The sequence below is a fragment of the Pseudomassariella vexata genome (genome assembly GCF_002105095.1).
Source record: "Pseudomassariella vexata strain CBS 129021 chromosome Unknown BCR38scaffold_25, whole genome shotgun sequence".
NCBI classification, from domain to species: domain Eukaryota; kingdom Fungi; phylum Ascomycota; class Sordariomycetes; order Amphisphaeriales; family Pseudomassariaceae; genus Pseudomassariella; species Pseudomassariella vexata.
Window position 1 is genome coordinate 13,892 of NW_024467980.1, and position 18,573 is coordinate 32,464.

The 18,573-nt window shown below is 51.7% G+C and overlaps 4 protein-coding genes across 4 annotated transcripts; all 4 read right to left on the reverse strand.

Annotated features, from left to right (window-relative positions):
- Positions 1-1,259: 1,259 nt before the first annotated feature.
- On the reverse strand, positions 1,260-2,655 carry BCR38DRAFT_451667 (uncharacterized protein). Its single transcript, XM_040861476.1, has one exon. It carries the CDS (start codon positions 2,381-2,383, stop codon positions 1,676-1,678), a length of 708 nt encoding a protein of 235 aa, XP_040709777.1. The 5' UTR covers positions 2,384-2,655; the 3' UTR covers positions 1,260-1,675.
- Positions 2,324-3,880, reverse strand: BCR38DRAFT_121126 (uncharacterized protein). The gene has a single exon (XM_040853473.1). It carries the CDS (start codon positions 3,721-3,723, stop codon positions 2,398-2,400), a length of 1,326 nt encoding a protein of 441 aa, XP_040709778.1. The 5' UTR covers positions 3,724-3,880; the 3' UTR covers positions 2,324-2,397.
- A 4,766-nt stretch (positions 3,881-8,646) lies between these two features.
- BCR38DRAFT_461815 (uncharacterized protein) lies at positions 8,647-15,997 on the reverse strand (the record flags this gene model as incomplete). Its single annotated transcript, XM_040862565.1, has 9 exons — positions 8,647-9,906; positions 9,966-11,014; positions 11,141-11,492; positions 11,553-13,136; positions 13,179-13,198; positions 13,232-13,447; positions 13,478-14,631; positions 14,706-15,401; positions 15,465-15,997. 9 exons carry the CDS (start codon positions 15,995-15,997, stop codon positions 8,647-8,649), a joined length of 6,864 nt encoding a protein of 2,287 aa, XP_040709779.1.
- A 630-nt stretch (positions 15,998-16,627) lies between these two features.
- Positions 16,628-17,535, reverse strand: BCR38DRAFT_478937 (uncharacterized protein; the record flags this gene model as incomplete). Its single annotated transcript, XM_040863124.1, has 2 exons — positions 16,628-17,200; positions 17,322-17,535. 2 exons carry the CDS (start codon positions 17,533-17,535, stop codon positions 16,938-16,940), a joined length of 477 nt encoding a protein of 158 aa, XP_040709780.1. The 3' UTR covers positions 16,628-16,937.
- Positions 17,536-18,573: the final 1,038 nt, after the last annotated feature.

Here is an 18,573-nt window from a genome sequence, read left to right on the forward strand (position 1 = left end):
GAAATTGTAGATGTCGGCATCGGCGATCCCATATTTCGCAATTGTATTGCGCACAAGGTCAAACCAGCCTTGAATAAGCTCTGGATTGACAGCGGATACTACGTGTCTAGCCTTTCAGGGTGCCTCAGAGCTCTCGCTGCTACTTCCGCAGCTACGCTAATGAACTCACACTTAGCAGACACACCCACTGGTGTCAAAGCCGTTCAAGCTATAGACAGCGTCAACTCCGAGTTTGACCTGACTGACGACATCGTAGCTCTGGTCACTGACACCGTACCCCCTACTGACACCAAAACATTGGCCACCGCTGTATCTACTGATAGCATGTTGACACACACAGACCTACCAATCTCCGATCACGTATTCTCTATGATCCAAGATACACTTGACGTACCTGAACATGACGGACTCCCTATGCCTGATGAAGAACTACAGAAGCCGCGCACGTGTGATATCAGCTCCACTCTAGGCATCAAGAAACCCTCGGACGTTCCCGAGCGTGAGACGTCCGAAGGCATACACATATATGCCGAATCCGCCTCGTATGCTGATAAGCTTGAGGCGTTGATTGACAAATACCCCGACATCTGGACTGATCAAGGCCCTATCGATATCCCAGAAGAAGAGCAAATGAAGATTCCCTTGGTTGAAGGCTGGCAAACGCAATACAAAGCTAGCCGTAAATATCCATTGAGCAAACAAGATAAAGAAATCGTCGATGAAACATTCGACCGACTACGCAAGCAGCACCGTATGGAGACAGTCAACGAACCCACACCCTTCGGACATCCAGTCTTCGTCGTGTACCGACATAAAGTCGGCAAACGAAAAGGCAGAGCTGTTGTTGACCTTCGTACTACAAAGTCGCGGTTCCAGACAATTACCCCTTGCCCTTACAAGCTGAAGTCATCTATACACTACGAGGGAAACGATATATCACGGTAGTAGACGCAACCTTGTTCTTCTACCAATTCTTGGTACACCCAGACTACCGAGATCGCTTTACTATAATCAGCCACAGGGGACTGGAAAGATCCAAAGTTGCACTCATGGGATTCCGCAACTCTCCAGCCTATGTTCAACGATACATGGATAAGCTATTCGCTGACTGCGAATTCTGCCGTGCTTTTATCGATGACATCATCATTTACTCTGACACAGCCGACGAACACTTGGAACACATCGATATTATCTTCAACTTGTTCAAAACCAAAGGTATCTCGATTTCACCCAAGAAGTCCTTCATAGGCTATCCATCTGTCGAATTACTTGGATTTCTCGTCGACGCCCTGGGAATGTCTACAACACCTGAACGTATCGCAGCTTTGAAACAGATTGCATTTCCCGCACAGCTTAAGGCACTAGAACAGTACATCGGTGCTACCGGATTCTTACGACATCTCATCCCCTATTACGCTCAAATCTCCGAACCCCTTCAAAAGCGTAGACGGATTTTCAGCATGCTGTCAGTGGTGTTTCTGACAATCAACACTTGCGGTGTCTTAGAGTCGAGAACGGCGTGAAACGCCGCCTTATGCTCAGCATTAAAGCTAAACGGTCTGTCTGCTGGAAGCGCCTTGTACTTGACCTGAATGTGAGATTGTTGGCTAGGGAGTAGATTGATCTCCTTAATAGTCGTAACCTTACGTATGCACGCATTGCTGTTGACTTTGACTTACAAATCGACGGTGAAGTTGGACAGGTTGGTAAATGTAACGGTAGAATCTTCGTAACAGATGTTAGCTCCGTGTGGATGAAGCATATCATTGCCGACAAGCATGTTGGGTTCGAGGTCGTCCTCAACGACCCATCCTGATTTGGTGAACTTCATAACCGTGGGTCCCGATCCGTCTGTACCGTGCAGATAGAATGTAAAGGTTGCCCATTCGGTTACCTTCATGCTTTTCTTGCCAATGCCTTTGACCATACCTCTTCGGTTTTCAATAGTATGCTTCAGTGTCTTGAGGTAGGAGCGCCCGATAATTGTTCTGCCTGTGCCGGGATCAAGGCATACTTCTACCTTGTCGGCTGTTGGTGAAGCACTGGCTTCTAATCTAAGGTAGGTGTATCTGCTCATGACTGATCTGTCCTGGAAGTCGACGGCTGGCGCCTCCTTGATCCTAGGCTGGCTTTCTGGATCCTTTACCGTGTTCTGTTCCAACTCTTTGGGCTTGATGTTGCCAACTTTGGCGTCTTTGCAATTTCCAAGGTGTTGGAACAGCTTGTTTCGTGATTCGCACGTAAAGTGACAGAATCCGCATGTTCGTCGGTCTGGGGTGTTTGGAGAGCATATCGGGTACAGTCTTTCTCGCTTAACTTGTTTCGTTGCCTTACAAGTAGTGCGATGCTTTTGAAGCTGTTCAGTGGATCGGAATGCCACCATACATCGGTTGCAAGTCAGGTTCTTGTCCAGGATGTAGTATGAATCGTATGTCGAACCTTCGGACTCCGAGGTCGATTCCGACGGCGAGCCACCAGATGGTATCTCTTCGGGTTCCCCGGCCCAGTGGACTCCGTCCTTGGACGTGTCCCGTCGGTCATCCTTGCGGTTTCGATCATCACGTGATTTGTCGTGGTCTTGTTTGTCAAAGTTGTCAGATTTACCCTTGCGCTCTTGCCAGCTATTGTCTTTGTACGACTGCCTGTCACGTCTATCGTAATCGCGATGCAGTGAGGCTTCTCGGCGTCGGTGTTCTTGGTCGCGATCATTGGATCGATCACTTCTGTAGCGAGAAGGTTCGCGTTGGTATCGGTCGGAGCGGCTGCGCGATGTGTCACGGCGGGGTAATAATTGTCGCGAATGCTTATGCGTGGTGACTCTGATGGAGTGGTGCGGGATCTTCGTGATTTGGGATACTTATCGTGGGCCGCTGCAAGCAGAATAGCCCTGCTGTTTGTGATAACGCGTTGATACTCGCCAAAAGATTCAATATCGTTTGGTGCGCGGAGGTATTGTCGAATACCAAGTGACATGTTTGACCAGATTTGGATCATGGCGCCGTGCCAGTTGCCGTTCTTCTCGGAAACAATGCCCATGGCTCTAGCCCAGCGCATTTTCTTTGCAATGTAGTCAGATAATGCGTTGTCATTGTCGATGAGGTCTCTCAATGAAAGGCCTGAATCGTTAAAGCGCTTTGTGGCCATAGCAGCATCAGGTCTGAAGCGATGTAAGAGTGCGGAGCACATTTCATTGAGTGACTTGCGGTGTTCGGTCCGTTCATCGTATGTCAGCTCGTTGATCCACCAGTCTAGTGCTGGTCCCGCCATGAGGGTGGGCCATAATGCTTTGATCTGTTGGGCGATCGCGTGTTCGGGGTCATCTTCCGTCAGCATAAGACGTTCTCTGAAGCAGACCACGTCAGTGTAGATGAGGAGTTTGCCGTCTGTGATTCTTCCGATTCCGTCATGGTCTTCGAAATGTGGGTCGAAAATGCCTACGATTTCTCGGGTGAGCTTGTTTTGGGACAACTTGATGCGTGAGAGAGATGGAAGGGGTAGATGATGTATAGGGTTGCTGTCAGCATGGGAGCGCCACTGTTGATGCCTGACGTCCGGGGATTGTGACCGTTGGTCGATATCATCAATACGACGTTCAAGGCTTGCTGCCTTGAGTTGATCTAGTTCGGCTTGCAACGTTCTGACCCTGTCTGCGAGTTGGTCGTACATTCTTGCGGTGGCAGCTGGGTGCTGGCCGACTTGCTGTGTTGGTATGTTCTCGATCATCTGGACTCGTTGATGAAGCGTATTGTAGATTCGATCTGTCTTGCGGTCCAATAGCTTATTGTCTTGATCGAGGCAGTGAGCGGGGGTCGAGAGATGTCGTGATCGATGCTTGCAGCTTACCCGCGGTCGTAGAAGGGACCGTCTTCTGGAAACGGCTGGTTGTCTTCCTCGGTGCTCAGATTGTCGGATTCGCGGTTGCGAGTAGAGCGTGTCACTCTGCCGGACATGTTGTGATCACCAGTCAATCACGTTAATCTATCGCAATCAGTCTCTGTCGGACATATGCCAACCGTACAGCGGGCTCTTGGGATCGCTCAGTATTCACCCGCAGGTGGTAAAGATTGATCCGAGGATACCTTGAGGGTCCAATCGTCTTTCTCAGGGCGTTGATGCTGATGTCTTGATGCTTGATGATTCTGACTGATGTAGAGGAGACGGAAGGCTTCCACCGGCCGGCAACAGGTAGTGAAGACTTCAAGTTGCGGCTTATGTTGGAAGGGGAGGTGCCAAGGGTGGATGCCTTGGCAATGTGATGGGCTTGTGGAATGTTTGCGAGGTACGTTGACTGCTTTTGGTGCGTACAGGACGCTGGCGGCGATGGGAAGTGGCCGAATTGATGGTTGGTTTGGTTTGGTGGATTTACTCAATCTTGAGGAGATGCTACCATTTGATGCGAGTGCATATGGGGTGTGAATTGTTGTATTGGAAAAAGATGGCCAGGTCAGCTATTCTGGCCTGGCAGATCTCTTTTATAGCTCTTATCTTATCTTGTCTGTCTTATCTGTAGCTATAGGGTAACCCCCCATGGGGTCACGTATCACCTGCCAACGGGCTTGTAATGTTGGTCTAGGGCCAACGGTTCGTAACAACCCTAAAGAGACTAGGTTACTTATCCTAGATGGGCATAGTAGCCACGAAACAACAGAGTTTATGTATCTCTGCTTCATAAACAAGATACACTTGCTTTTCTTGCCGCCACACACATCCCACGTTCTCCAGCCTCTCGATCAGTCAGTCTTTGGACCCCTCAAGGCAGCCTATAAGAAGGAGCTTGGTTACCTTGACCGATGGGATACTACTACTGTCGTAGGGAAGAGAAACTTTCTCCTCTGCTATAGAAAGGCACGTCTAGCAGCATTGACCGCTAAGAACATTATCAGTGGATGGAAATATACTGGTCTCTGGCCTTCGAGCATAGCTAGACCCCTTATGAGCCCCCTGCTCCTTGAGAATACGTCAGCACCAATCAGACAGCCTAGTCAGACTTGCAAAGGGTACTCTGATAGTAAGGGTAGTCAGGACTGGGCGTTAGAGACATCAGCAGTAGCCTGGTCAACGCCTAAGATGAGAGATGAGCTCCAAGATCAACTCAGCTTATTCAGCAAGCTTGATAGTGATCCAAATACCCAGCGGCTACTCTTTCGGAAAGTTCAAAAGGGCTTTGATGAGAAGGACTACCAATTAGCTGTCGCACAGCGAAAGATTAAGGCAATAGAGGCAGAGCTTGAGGCTAGTAGGGCTAGGAAGCGGAGGAAGGTCAAGATGAGCCCAAATTCGAAGTTTACTAATATCAAGGCTATTCGGAAGGCTCAAATCGAGACTGGTGAAATTGAGGATAGTACAGATGAGTCTAGCGAGTCTGAAAACCCTAGTGACGGTGAAAGCTGTATTGTAGTCGCATTAGAATAAGTGTAAAAAGAATTGAAGTTAATGGTCATAATATACCTGGAGGGCCCTTCGATGCAGATACCGAAAGGGGGCAAGTATTTCGGCCTGAACCGACTGGAAGCGTCTACGCTGTGCCAGATCAGGACGGAAAAAATAGGACTAGCAGCCTTCTTATTCAAGACAGGGGCTTTTGGCGTGTACTCGCCGCTATGCCGCTGTGGCGACGCCCCTGAGACGGCAGAGCACGTAATCCTCTTTTGCGGGCTGTTGGAAGGACTGAGGGAACGATTACGGGCCGCTATCGCACCACGGCCACTATACTCTCGCAGAGACCTCGCAACGGCAACAGGAGAACCAGTAGTTAGTGGGACTATTGTAAGGTGGCTGCTACGGACGGGTCGGACAGCTTCAAGGCCCAGATAGCATCGATCTTCTCAGGGGGGACTTTGTTGGTAGGTTGAGAACCAACGTAGTATGGTAGTGAACGCAACGCAGTCGCCAATAGGGCGAACCGACGACGCAGCGTATGTATTTAGTCCAGCCATTAGGGCACGGTTTGACATACGGGAGTACTAGTAGAGGTACCGGGGGCTTCGAGCCTACGGCGTATTTAATAATAATAATAATAATAATAATATACAGTGTCATTTTTAGGGCGTCCCACATGTGGGGGTGTCCCGGATGTAGGTGTGGGACGTTAACTATCATAGAAGAAGAAAAAACAACATCTTTTTTTTAGCCTTCATAGAAATCTGCTAGAAGCGGCTTAGGAATTAGAATTTATCTAAATTTCTCACAAAGTAAGCTCCACGGTACAGTTTACACATTTAACTACCGATAGGTATGTATACCTTTGCTTTGCAAAAGTGTTCAGCTTACACATAATATCTACAAACAACATCACATAGCACTGTGCGAACGAGACTAATGTCTTATTTACTATTAGTGAAGTGTTCATAGGCGACAGCGATTTATCTACTTCATGCCTACTAATAATAAAAGCAATAACCTCTAACGTGGTTTAACACCGAGTCGCGCACTTTTTCAACTTTTCCAACCTTTTGACTTCAACACTTATTTCCTCAACAATAACACCACGTCAGTTCAAACCCAAGAAGCCAAAATCAACCTTGCCATCGAAGCTATCCGATCGACCAAAAATATGAGCCAACGTCGAGCAGCAAAGCTATACGGTGTACCCGAGTCCTCACTCCGTGACAGAATCCACGGTCGCACCCCACGTACCGAAATCTGGCCGAATAGCGCACTACTCACCAAGATAGAGGAAAGAGCTATTGTTCAGCATGTACTTGACCTAGATTTGAGAGGGTTTCCTCCCCGGCTAGAGGGTGTGGAAGATATGGCCAATTCCATTCTTGCGACGCGGGGTACCCGACGCGTCGGCAAGCTCTGGGCGCATCGCTTTGTAAAGCGAACCCCAGAGTTACAGACGCGTTTTTCTCGCTCGTATGACTTCCAGAGGGCCCTCTGCGAGGATCCAAAGATTATTGAGGACTGGTTCCGGTTTGTATCGAATATGAGGGCCAAATACGGAATCCAGGACTGCGATATGTGGAACTTCGACGAGACGGGCTTTATGATGGGCGTTATTCAACGCTCGATGGTCGTTACCTCGTCTGAACGTAATGGTAGAGGCAAGAAGGTCCAGCCAGGTAACCGGGAATGGGCCACGGCGATTACCTGTGTCAATTCGGAGGGTCGCGACATCCCGCCATTTCTGGTAATTCAAGGGAACTATCACCTTGCTAATTGGTATACTGAGGGGGACGTACCAGCCGATTGGGTAGTCAAACCGACCGAAAACGGGTGGACGAACAACGAGACTGGTCTAGACTGGATCAAACATTTCAACAAGCACACTATCTCGACCAAAAGAGGCGTGTATCGGCTGTTAGTATTGGACGGGCATGAGAGTCATGCATCGGCTGATTTCGAGTCTTATTGCAAGTCTAACGGCATTATTACTATCAGTCTGCCCCCGCCCTCGTCTCATCTAACCCAGCCACTTGATGTCGAGTGCTTTGGGGTCTTGAAACGTATATACGGTCGAGAGATTGATATATTTATCAAGTCCCATATTAACCACATTACTAAGGTCGAGTTCTTTATCGCCTTTAAGGAGGCTTATTTAAAGACAATAACCGACAAAAACATCAAGGCAGGGTTTCGAGGGGCCGGCCTAGTCCCCCACGACCCTGAAGCCGTTATCTCGAAGCTGGATGTTAGGATTCGGTCGCCTACACCCGTTAGCCCCTCTCTTCTAGATGCTGACCCTTGGGTTTCGCAAACGCCAAATAACCCGACAGAGGCTCTCTCGCAGTCCAATTTTGTCAATCGCCGAATCGCCAGACATCAGGGAAGCTCTCCGGCCCCAATTTTTGATGCTGTTGGCCACCTTGCGAAGGGTATAACTCGATTAGCCCATGAGAATACCCTCTTGAAGGCTGAGTGCTCCACCCTTCGCAAGGCAAATGAGGCACTAAGCAAGCGTCGGAGGGCAAAAACATCGCGTGTCCGGCAAGGAGGTGCACTTACTGTTGAGGATGCCATGGACATTTTGGCCCGGAAGGACGCGGAGGCCCAGGTAAAAGAGGACAAGCGCTCTAGGGGGGTTAAAGAAAAGGCTGGTCCGTCGACTGTACGACGATGTAGTAAGTGTAAGAAGACCGGACATAATGTAAAGACTTGCCAGGTCGAACTATAATTGTCAGATGTATATAGCTCTTAATAAATTTCAATAAACTTTAGCCTATTGTGGCTTTTTAATTGAACTTCAAATTATAGTGTGGTAAAAAGTGCGCGACTCGGTGATATGCGCGACTCGGTGTTAAACCACGTTAGCTCGGATTTCGTTATTTTGCGAGGCTTTTCTTCGCAGCAGCTAACAACAATTGCCCCTTGAGCAGTGTACAAAGGAAAAAGAAATCACTCGGCCAAAATTCAAGCTTATGGCGGGGTTAATTGCGGATGTATCATTTTTCATAGCACGTTGCAATGCTTCTAGCGGTCAAGGTACACCAGCTTCTTCCTCATAAATAGCGTCGTTACTACATATGTGTGTGCTGTCTCAAATCATGACTTTCTGCATAAAGTCTAGCTAACCGGCTCATCCTTGAGTCCTATTATACGAAAGGCCGTGAGACTTCAATCAGTTCCATCTCTATCTCTACATGTCATTTATCATTAGAAAATAAAACTTGGCAACTAAGAATCAGCTGCCAGAGGGGGTTGCCTTTAAGGCTTGAACAACTGCTCCTTTCTGAAGAAAACGAAAAACCCAACACACACGGCCAGTTGGAACCCAAGGGGGACCCAAAGCCAGATGTTCACAATGCCATCCAAAAGATCAACACTCAGATTGGGAAACACTCTCCCCGGTCCCGTCTTGTTCGGGGCGCTCGCCCGCGCAGCAATGGTGAAGATAGACCCCAAGACCTGAGCGACAGCAATGGCGCAGCTCATGTGCACACGTGTCAGGGTTTGCAATAAAATCATGCCGAAACCAACACCCTGCAAGGTGTCGAGGACGCCAAGCCACAACCAGAGGGCGCGACCCAGCAGCGCGCCGGCCACGGGGTTGGTGGTGCCGTCAGTGAAGGGGATCCAGGGGATGTACATGCCGATGCCTGACGTTCCCCAGAGCATCTGGGCCCAGCGAGGGGCGCCGAGCCCTATGGCGAAAAGGGGCAAGGCCCAAGAGTGTTCCCCAGACAGCAGGGCAAACACACCAAGGACTAAAGCCCATACGATGACGAAAAAGAAGATAACCAGCAGTACAATGGACCAGACGGGCGCGGCATCCGAGCTCCAAAGGTAAGTCCAGCTGCGGCCATAGGGGGCGGAAAGGAAGTAATTCTGAATGATGACGACCACGAAGAACCAGACGACAACCTTGCGGCGTACGAGGGATATGTAGAAGGCGGGCACGTTGCCAGGGCGGGCGCGGTATGCTTCAGGGAGCCCGAGCAGGAGAACGAAGCCGATAGCCCACATGAGGACGGCCACGGGCACGGCAATGGCGGTCACGGTGGTAGGCGAGATGGTGGTGGTTATGCCCGAGTTGTGCAGGGACGACACGTAGGAGCCCCAGTACCACAGAGCGGCGAGGTAGAGTTGCTGAGTGCCTTGAATGATACAAGCCCGGAAGACCCAGGATCGGACTGGTGTGCCGCCTTCACTCAAGAAGTTCATGGTGAAGAACAAGAAGCCGCTTGCAGATCCAACCGCGTAGAAACCCGTAGCCACATTTTGTACCCATGTAGTGGCCAGTGTCGACGCCGCGTAAGGGGTCATCCCCAGCAGGAAGAATGCGACGCCATAGAAGACGAATGGCAGCGATAGCGTGTAGACGGACTTCACGTGTCGGAAGAGGAACCACCAGGCGATGGAGGCAGCGAGGAAAATGGACGAGACGGTGTAGAGGCGGTCGGCGCTCTCGCCGTTCTGGCCCGTGAGGAGGGTGATTTGATACGAGTTGGCGGCAATAATTTGGCCCTAAATGGATTAGCTTCATTTTCAGGGATCGGCGTAATGACGGATGGGACGGGGCTTACAAATGCGATAAAGAAAGCATAGACGGGCCAATCCCCGACCTTGGCCTGGAGAAAGCGACCGGCTCCCTTAGGAGGCTTGTACTTGTCGCTCAGTTGGAACTCATCGGCTTCACCGATAACGTGAATGTCGGCGCTCTCGACCGATGTAACGGAACCCCTGTTAACTTTGGTGGTGGACTTGCCTAGCTTGGCATTGTAGAAGCGGCCGAACCAGTCCTTCTCGCTCTTGAGCAGGTACTCCTCGACACACAGCTTGTCATGAGACAAACTACCGTCGTGGGCATCGAGCTGTTTCGCAAACGTGTCGTAATACCGCCCAGTAGGGTCGTTGAAGAAGGGATCCACGTTTTGGAGTTCAAAGTCATTGCGGCCGCCGGCGACCACGTCAACAGACAGATTCGAGGCACTCTCTTTATTATTTAGGCCAGGAGAGAGGAAGTTTTGCGGTGAACAATCTTCCGTGTCGGAACCGGATAGGGGGCCGGGACTGTGCATCGCATAGGTAGATGCGGAAAGAGGGCCGGGACTGTTCATGATGTACGCACTTCCGGGCAGAGGAGGGGCATCATCGTCGGTGCGCCGTTCGAGTTGGGCGAGGGTGTGAAGTCGAGGAGTGAGCACACTCAGGCCCGTGTTAACCTTGGAGCGTTTGTGCGTTGGCGCCGAGGCGCCTGATGAGTCGCACGACGTGGGTGACTTGCTGCCACCACGTACCGGGCTCGGAGCTCGACTTGGGTATGCTGTTGAAGGTAGACTAGGTGGTAGAGGTGGCACGGGGGGGATAACCTCGCGGACACCGGTGGGGGGCGGTAAAAGCAGAGATATGGTCGAGCCGCGAGCCACACTTCCATGCATGTGAATCGACGTGCTCTGGAGAATTTCCAAGTCTTTCACCCACTGTGCCACGGGGAACCGCTGGAGTGAAGAACGAGCTCGCATCAGTGCGCGAGTCTCCCGCGACGACGCCATGGCGTCCTCAATGGCCGACTTGAACTGCCGGAGCAGATGCTTTGTTGCCGTTGATTCGATTGTAAACCACCATCCGGGCACTAGAGCAGGCGTGTCAGCATTGATCGATATAAAGTCAAACCAGAGTCCTTGAGTCACATCGTGACGATAAAAAAAACCAAGACAGACCAGGAAAATGGGGCTACATCGCGATGGAAATAACATACTTTGTCCTAGGCCGCCAACTCTACTGCCTACACCGAGGGCTCCTTTTCGGCCGAATTCGACGGCGACCAGTCCGAAAGGTTCATCGCGTGAGGGGATGAGAGCGAACTCGGCACCGCTAAATAAAAAGGGCGGGAGCGCAGTGAACTGCGGCTTGGAGAAGACGCGGCCCGGATAGCGATCCATCATCTTTTGCAGTTTAAGTGCGGCGAACTTTCCGTAGAGGTCGATGACAGGGCCGACGCAGATGAGTTGGACGTCCTTGTGCCTGTCGAGGAGAGCAGGAAAGACATCGGCAATCAGGTCAACACCTTTCTGCTCTGACCAGCGGCCAACAAATACAAACAGCTCAGCCTGTGGTGATATAAATGTCAGCGGTATGTTTCTAGCTCGTGGGAAATTATTTCAGCTCACGTCGGGGTCCACCTTGAGCCCAGCCCATTCTTGGGCCTTGCACCGCAATTGCCCCCTGGCAGCCTCGGCCTCGATATCAATCACGACATTATTCGGATCGGGCCGTTTCTCATCCCAGGCTTCATTGTCGGACGGATCCGGGTTCGGGAGGGCTCCAATATTGGACAGGCCCCAGAAGATGGGATACCGCTTCAGGGCTCTTGTCCCATACTTGTTAGAAACGCCCACCGCACCGAAGCCCTTTTGGTGCAATCGGAGGTAACTAGCGCCGGCGTGCAAGAGGTTGAACACCTCACCGAACTGGACGTATTTCTTGACCACCTCCTTGCTGAGGTTGAAGACCGACGTGATCTCGCGCATCTCGCGCTTGGAGCGGAGCGACCATAGCCCCTGAAACTCTGCATTGTGCAGCGACAGGGAAACCGGGATCGTCTTCGGAAGGAGGTACAGGGGCGCAATAGCACCGTGGTAATCGTTGATGTGGTAGAGGTCCACCTGAGGGAAACGTTTAATGGCCTCGGCGATACAGGCGTTCCATGCCGAATAGTAGACAGCACTGTCGAGATCGTCCATTCTCGCCGGATAAGGGTCATCCTTAGTCTGCTGGCGAAATACGGGAGCATCCAAGAGCACGAAGGTAATGTTGCGCAGGTAATGGTACTGCACGTTGATGGTGTACTCAGTCTCGTTGATGGTCACGACCATAGGCGCTGCCGGTGTGTCGGTGGGGTAGTCGATGCCGCCAATGCAAGGCACAACCCAGATGAGATCCTGGTGGCCCAGCGCCTTGCCCATCAAAGAGGCCATGACGCCCAGGCCACCGATCTTGACCTTGATCTTCCAGTCCTCGATCTCATACTCCATGGTGGCGATGAGGACGGTGCGGCGGAATTGGGAAGCGAGAGCTATAGATTTGCCCTTTTTATGCTTAATGGCGCCTGCGATATAGGCGGGGACCAGTGACAGCGTGTTCAAGATACCTGTCTTGTCTGCAATGCCGACCTGGTTGAACTTCACGTGGTAAAAGGACTTTTTGAAAGCCCACACGGCCAGGAAACCCGTTAGCACAGGTACCACGCCCAGAAGGATCGAGAGGGCGAGCTGATGATAGGCGGATCCGGTCGGCTCGAGGTAGTACGTGTAGTTCCCGTCGTTGACAACAAGTTTCCAGGCCGTGTAGGGCATGTCTGGACCAACCAAAATGTTGACGACGTTGTCCGAGAGAGTGTCGGGGTGCAGCCAGTCGAGGACATGGTCGCCGTCAACGTCGCCAAACTCCATGGCCTTGTCGGGCAACCCGTCGGGATCCACTCCCCACACGTTGATGGTGGTCTTACTGGGCCATTCGGTCGCGAGGTTGAATGTCCACGTGCCATTAGATTTCAGCGACATGGCGCTGTCGAGACCGTCGTCGTAACCCCACGTATTCCAGGTGCCCAGCACAAAGGCATGAGGCCAGCGGCGGGCTGTGTTGGAGTCTAGATCGGCGTGTTGTAGATGCTCGGCGCTGGCAGCCATAGCACTCCAGTACTGCACTATGACGTGCTCCCCTGTCCACTCCTGCTTCGAAGTACCAGTCCACTCCTGCGTTTCTAGAGTAATGTTTCCGCCGTCAGAGCAGTCCACCCAGGAGCTGAAAGTCGATCCTCAGTTGCGAGAGTAGCGCAGCTTGTCGGCACCAGCAGCCCGGGGAGAGATGTATAAGTTGTTGGTCGACTCATTGAGGTGGAGCAGGCCGCTAGTGTAGTTGGCCGACCCAGGGAAAACCATGGGGTTGTCGCTATCTCCAAGACGGAACATGAAACGATCAACGGCATTGGTGTAAGTCCCATTTCCCGTGGATGCATTCTTAACAGAAAAGGTGTGGATGCCGTGCGACACGTTCTCGAGGTTCGCTGTGAACTTCCAAGCGGAAGCGGGCTGACCCACAAACTCGGGCGTGTCATTCTCAATGGCCGTGCAAACAACGGATGAGCCATCTATGCTGGCGGTGTTGCCATCCAGCGTCGTCGAGTTGATGACGAGAGTGTCAGTGACGGAGCTGCAGTCCATGGCCATGGAGAAGTGGATTTCTATGGGGATCGTCTGCTGCTGTCCGAGCTCGACACTGGCCAGTATCCTCTGATCATGCGACGGCACAACACTGGTGATGGAAGGCGAAGGCGCCATGTAGTTGTCTATGGGTACAAACGCCTTGAAACCCCATGCGTCCATGGTCATGTTGGAGAGACACCCAGCAAAGCCCGTGGACCCGTCACGGTCGAATGCAACCGAAGAGTTCTCCAATACGTGCTCGTCATAGGGGTAGAGCAGATTCTTAACCACAGTGTTGGCAAGAAAAGGAGATACCATGGCCGCCGTGGCGTTTGCGCAGTCAAACTCGAACTCCTTGGTCTGGTTCTCGTTGCTGTAGACAAGCCAGATTCCCTGGTTGCCCTGGCCCACGCCGTCGAGATCCTGCACTCCAGCAAGGCCCGCGCGGTACACGCTCACAATTCCCGTAGGTGAAGGGAGGCCGTCACTACCAGGCAAGTAAATGTCGCGTGTCTGGTTGGACAACATCTCGAGATACCAGCCATCATTGAGTGTCGGGTACTGCAATCGCAGCTCGTACATCCTTTTCAGGACGTTGCGGACGGGGTGTGAGGGGTCCTTATGGTCTAGACTGACATTGTCATCGTTACAGCCGTGGCGTGCGGGGCCCAGGGGGAAGTCGGTGTAGGTTGCATCACTGATCTGGTAGCATCCATGTATCTGCCACCCCCTACTAGAGCTCATTGGTTGACGCCCGTAAACGAAATTTTCGGCAGTAGAGTCTAGAATGTAGAAGCTCTGCTCTTCGCCCCAGAAGAGAGCCGGCGATCCGGGCATCTCGAGCGTGGTGATGAAGTGGGCCAGGAGCTGGCGCTGCGTTCCGTTCTCTAGAGCTGGCCAGCGGAACACGTCCTGGTCCGAAGTGCCAAATTGGTGGCGCGGGTCGAACTCGCCCGTGTTGGAGTTGACGAGGTCGTTTTGCAGGACAATATTTCTCCAGAGCTCTACAAAGTTCACGCCATTTTCACCAATGTTTCCGTCCAGCCTGAGTTGAAGTCAGCAAGTCATAACGTTGACCCAGGGCAATGCCTATGTAGTAGGGGTGTGAGTATGTCTTACCCTAAAAGTCGGGTGAGCGCACCATAGACGGTGTAATGGAAGCCAGCCCCATCGAGACCACTCAGGCCAAAGTCTCTGACATAGGTGGTGTCGTCCGTCGTGTTGGAGGACAGGGCCGACACGGTCGAGTTCATGAAGTATTGGTTGGGTTGCATGCCCCTTCCATAGTATATGGCTGCCTGCTGATCGGTTCCCACTACCTCTCCTATTATGTAGAAGTTTTCCTTGTTGTAGCGTCGAGCACATTCCCGCTGGTATGCTGAGAACTCAGCCAGGGAGTCGACGGTGTTTTGCAGAGCCTTGTCCATGCGAAACCCGTCAATGTCCAGCATGGAAATTTGCATACACGAGAAGTGCTTGATCTTATCCAGGACGTCGCCACGCCACGCTCGGAGTCGGTCCTGGACCGAACCGTACTTGGACAGCTGGTTCTGGTAAACAGAGAAGTGGCCGGTATTCTCCAGGTCGCCGTACGAACTGAACTCACTTATGCGGCAGCCACTGGCGTCGGAATACGTCTGCAGGTATCCATCGTCGCCCCAGAATCTGGGGTATTCGCACGACTCATTGACTGCGTTTCCAGGTTGAAAGTCGTGGTACCTGCGTTCCGGGTACTTCCATGTGTAGTCATACTCGTTCCAGTTGAAGGGCGCCGTGACGTTGAGGTGGCCCGAGAAGGCCAGAAGATCGCCCATGCTGTTTCTACGTGTTAGCTCGGGGCCGTGGAATTTTTCGTTGTTTCGTTGTTGAAGAACTTACGTGCTCATGGTATTGTCCAACAGGACATACATGCCGCGGTCGTGAATTGCATCGATAAGCTGTCTCCAGTCATCAATCACACCGTGGTGGTGGTCGAGGAGGGTAAAATCGAGAGGACTGTAACCGTCAGCCATCCAAGGTTGGTTGATGAATGGACTTCCCATCAAGTAGATGGCCTTGATGCCCATGCCCTGGATGTAATCCAGCTCGTTCATCAGTCCGCGGACGTCACCTCCGAACCGAAACTGGTTGCTCATCCAGTCGTGCTCGAACATGGTGCCATTGGCCTCGTCATTGGTCGGGTCCCCATTGGCAAATCGGTCCGGAGACAGAGTGTAGTAGGGAAATCGCCAGTTGTCTGGAGACGGTGTGTAGCTGTGGCCAGTCCATTCGCCCCAGTAGTCGAGAGGATCCGTGGCAGAGTCATTCTGGTTCAGATTCCAGTCTGCGTGGGTGTCCTCGTATCGTAGTGCTTGGCCGAGACCTGTCCAGGCGCTGACAAGCAGCAGCACGCAGGCATGGATCGCCAACATAGTGAATTTGTCGAAAAGAGTGTAATTGGCGTCGTGCCGACGGGATTGACTACAGCCAAAACCTAGAACGGAATGGAATCTTTAATGAAAAAGATACAGATTCGACGTTCCAAGTTCCAGGGTCATCCTCCCAGGCCCTTCTTCAGAGTGCCGTGCAGAAAAGAGGCAACTTCTGCAGTCCGTCACCACAAGCAGGTTTATACGCGCCACGGCTTTCTGCCTCTGCTGCTTCGTGCCCACTAGGCAGTCTCGCTGCTTTCCCATGTTACCCATATTTCCCCGGCGGTATCGACACGGTCATGGGTCTAGACGGTGGATGGACCCGGTTGAGATTTGTTGACGGACACTACGTACTATGGCGAGCGGTGGTACAACCCATCGCACATTACCGACGGGGTTAATTGCGGAGCCGGTGCAAACAAGCTCCCGGGTTGTTCCAGGTTTCGCAGGATCCGGCACAGCGAACGCCTCCACCGCTGATCTATCTGATTGCATCTTATGGCCAGCATTGTCTCTACGGTGGTGGCCCCTGTAACTGCATGTGGGCGGGCAACGGATATCCACACAGTCAAGAGGGTGTTATACACATTCTGGATATCGTGCATTTCTTATATAATGAAATATTTGCGGCATGTTTGGAAGAGAAGTTTGAGTATAACAAGATCTATTGCATATATATCGGAGTTTGGGATCCCCTCCACTCGAATACGTGCTTTTACTCTATAACAGCCTACTTTGCAGCCCGAAACCCCCTCTATCGGTTCCTACCAGCAGATGTTTTCAAGGTGTATACACCTACATATAAGTACAATTACCGTTGCAAATCCCACGGGCAGCCTAAACCTATGCAGTTATCGGGCAAAATACACTATAAGGGTCATAGAGTGATAGGGCCCGCTACTAAGGTAGTATATCGGCAGTCCACCCTGCGGTGATGACATTAAACATTCGAAGCTTGGCTTCGGGGGCAGGGTGGGGGGATGTAGGTCAAAGAACTATTCCAATTATCTGTATAGTACTCCCAACAATCTAGATTCCTGGCTTGGAGATATGGCAGGTTGACTGGTGGGCCGGCTCCCAGTCTCGAGGTGTTGACCCCTTCTCGGCTGAGTACCCAACCCGAACGACGGCTCTCGAGTTTTGCCTGCCAACTCGGCACATGGGTCATTTGAGATCTGTCAGTCCCGCCAATATTTGTGCTGTCTGGGACAAATCAATTTCAAATACATGAATTGAAATTTGAGTGATAAGAGACAAAGCTCTGAATGCTCGACTTCTTGGTTCATCTTGAGATTTGAGGATGCGTGCCTTATCGCGCCCCCACATCCAGAGAGGATTCCAACCAATCGGTCCAACATATGCCTGGAACTGCGGCGGTACGCGTCGTCATGTTCAAGTGGAAACCGCCCGCCGACTTGAGAAGATTTTTGCGCATCCACTTGCGTTGTTGGGAGCTGGACAAACTGGACAGAGCTGCATAGAGCAGAGGCTAAACCGAACAGAGCGGCCGCCTGCAGAGCGCAAAACAGTCTGGGCATAGTAGGACGGGCAGGGGTGTCAACGCGCTATCGTGAATCTCCCGTCTGAGCTATCTGAAAAGGCATCAACTTGCGCCTTGGTTACATTGGCGCGCGATTCTCCCGGGCCACGGTCGCTATCGTCGTCCCATGATCCTCTAAACCCGGCCGAAATGCGACTCTGTAAATCCTTGGCTCTTTGAAAGGTGACGACGCATTGACGAGATGGCGTGGCCCATCTCAAAAATATCACTTCACCGTTCGCTCCTTTTCCGGTATGCTTGCAGATATTTTGGCGCCAAGATTGTAGTGTGATAAATTATGGATTTCACACATAGTGGATAGGACGGCATTTCATCTCATGTTCGAAGTTCCATATTCCTGCATCAGTAGAAATAATGATCATCGCTAGCAATTGGGTCTTGGCCGCTGAGGTTTCAGCCTTACCGCCCCAATTACGGAGGTCCTAGATCGGGCCTAGGCCAGCACATATAGAACGCTTCGTCCATGACGTGAAACACTCGACAATCTGGCAAGCTGATAATTAGGCCTGGGGTCGTCATAGTAGTTCTTATGTTCAGCTTGGGAGCATAGCAAGCATCCCTCCGACTTGTAGCAAAACGTGAATCTCGTCCCCAGCATCGCGATTCTCCAGCAAGGTGTAATCGATGACGCCAATCCCATCCAATCAGGAATGTCAGAATGGATTAGCCGCCCACGTTCAAAGAATATAATTGGTTCCGTAAGGGCCCCCTGCCACTATGCGGGCGGCCCATGCGACATTCGAAGAGATATCTCGTCCTCCAGGTCTTACTGTATCCTCTTATCTGTACCAGGGGATCGTTCTAGGCGGCTCAGCGGGCTCAAGTATCTAAAATAAGAGATTTCCCAAAGTAGCTTCCTTCCCTGCGATAACACTGTCGGCCCGCACATGTGGCAGGGGCCCCTGCGAGTCACTTACTCTTGGCCAGAGGCTTCGTAACTGAGTATTGACAATTGGCGGCGGCTTCGCCCAACCCTGGGAATATTAGCAGGTGATCAGTATTTGCCGTGCCGCTG

What these genes read in the sequence shown, in the direction of transcription:
- BCR38DRAFT_121126 (XM_040853473.1), bottom strand. Translation starts at nt 3,723, where the DNA reads ATGATCGAGAACATACCAACACAGCAAGTCGGCCAGCACCCAGCTGCC.
- BCR38DRAFT_451667 (XM_040861476.1), bottom strand. Translation starts at nt 2,383, where the DNA reads ATGGTGGCATTCCGATCCACTGAACAGCTTCAAAAGCATCGCACTACT.